The following is a 556-nucleotide window of genomic DNA, read 5'->3' on the forward strand; positions in this document are numbered from 1 at the left end:
TCCAACACCACAGTTCAAAAGCATCAATTCTTTGGCGCTCAGCTTTCTTCACAGTCCAACCCTCACATCCATACATGACCACTGGAAAAACCATAGCCTTGACTAGACGGACCTTTGTTGGCAAAGTAATGTCTCTGCTTTTCAATGCTGTCTGGGTTGGTCATAACTTTTCTTCCAAGGAGTAAGCGTGAAAAGAGGAACGGGACTGTCAGCCCTACCCAATAACAAACCCTCCGGGGGGTAGGGACACAAATAACAGTCCTCGCTTTTTAGTCAGGGTTCAAGGAAAGGCGGGCGCCGAAACAGTCTCCCAGAGAATTTCTGATACGTTTTCAAAGAGGGAGCCTGTAGTTTCAGAACCCCTTCCCACCTCAGGTTCCGACCCGAAACAGGCATTTCCGGAACTGGCGCGTGGAGGCGGGGGGCTGCCCCGGAAGTGTTTGTCTGTTGTCCTACGTAGGAAAGATGGCGGCGGCGCAAGTCGTGGGTTCCCTGCCAGGCGGGCCGCCGCCAGAGACGCCGGGGGAGCCACCCTTCGAGCAGGGGCGTGGGTTTC

General features: G+C 54.5%; 1 protein-coding gene across 1 annotated transcript in view; it reads left to right on the plus strand.

Moving 5' to 3' along the window:
* Positions 1-465: 465 nt before the first annotated feature.
* The window catches only part of HEATR6 (HEAT repeat containing 6), a 32,490-nt gene continuing 32,399 nt past the window's right edge, over positions 466-556 (plus strand). Inside the window, exon 1 of the mRNA XM_010861710.1 lies at positions 466-555. Coding sequence (XP_010860012.1) covers positions 466-555 — 90 coding nt within the window. The remainder of the gene's footprint in view (position 556) is intronic.

The sequence above is a fragment of the Bison bison genome, unplaced genomic scaffold (assembly GCF_000754665.1).
Source record: "Bison bison bison isolate TAMUID 2011002044 unplaced genomic scaffold, Bison_UMD1.0 scf7180017864472, whole genome shotgun sequence".
Taxonomy (NCBI): Eukaryota; Metazoa; Chordata; class Mammalia; order Artiodactyla; family Bovidae; genus Bison; species Bison bison.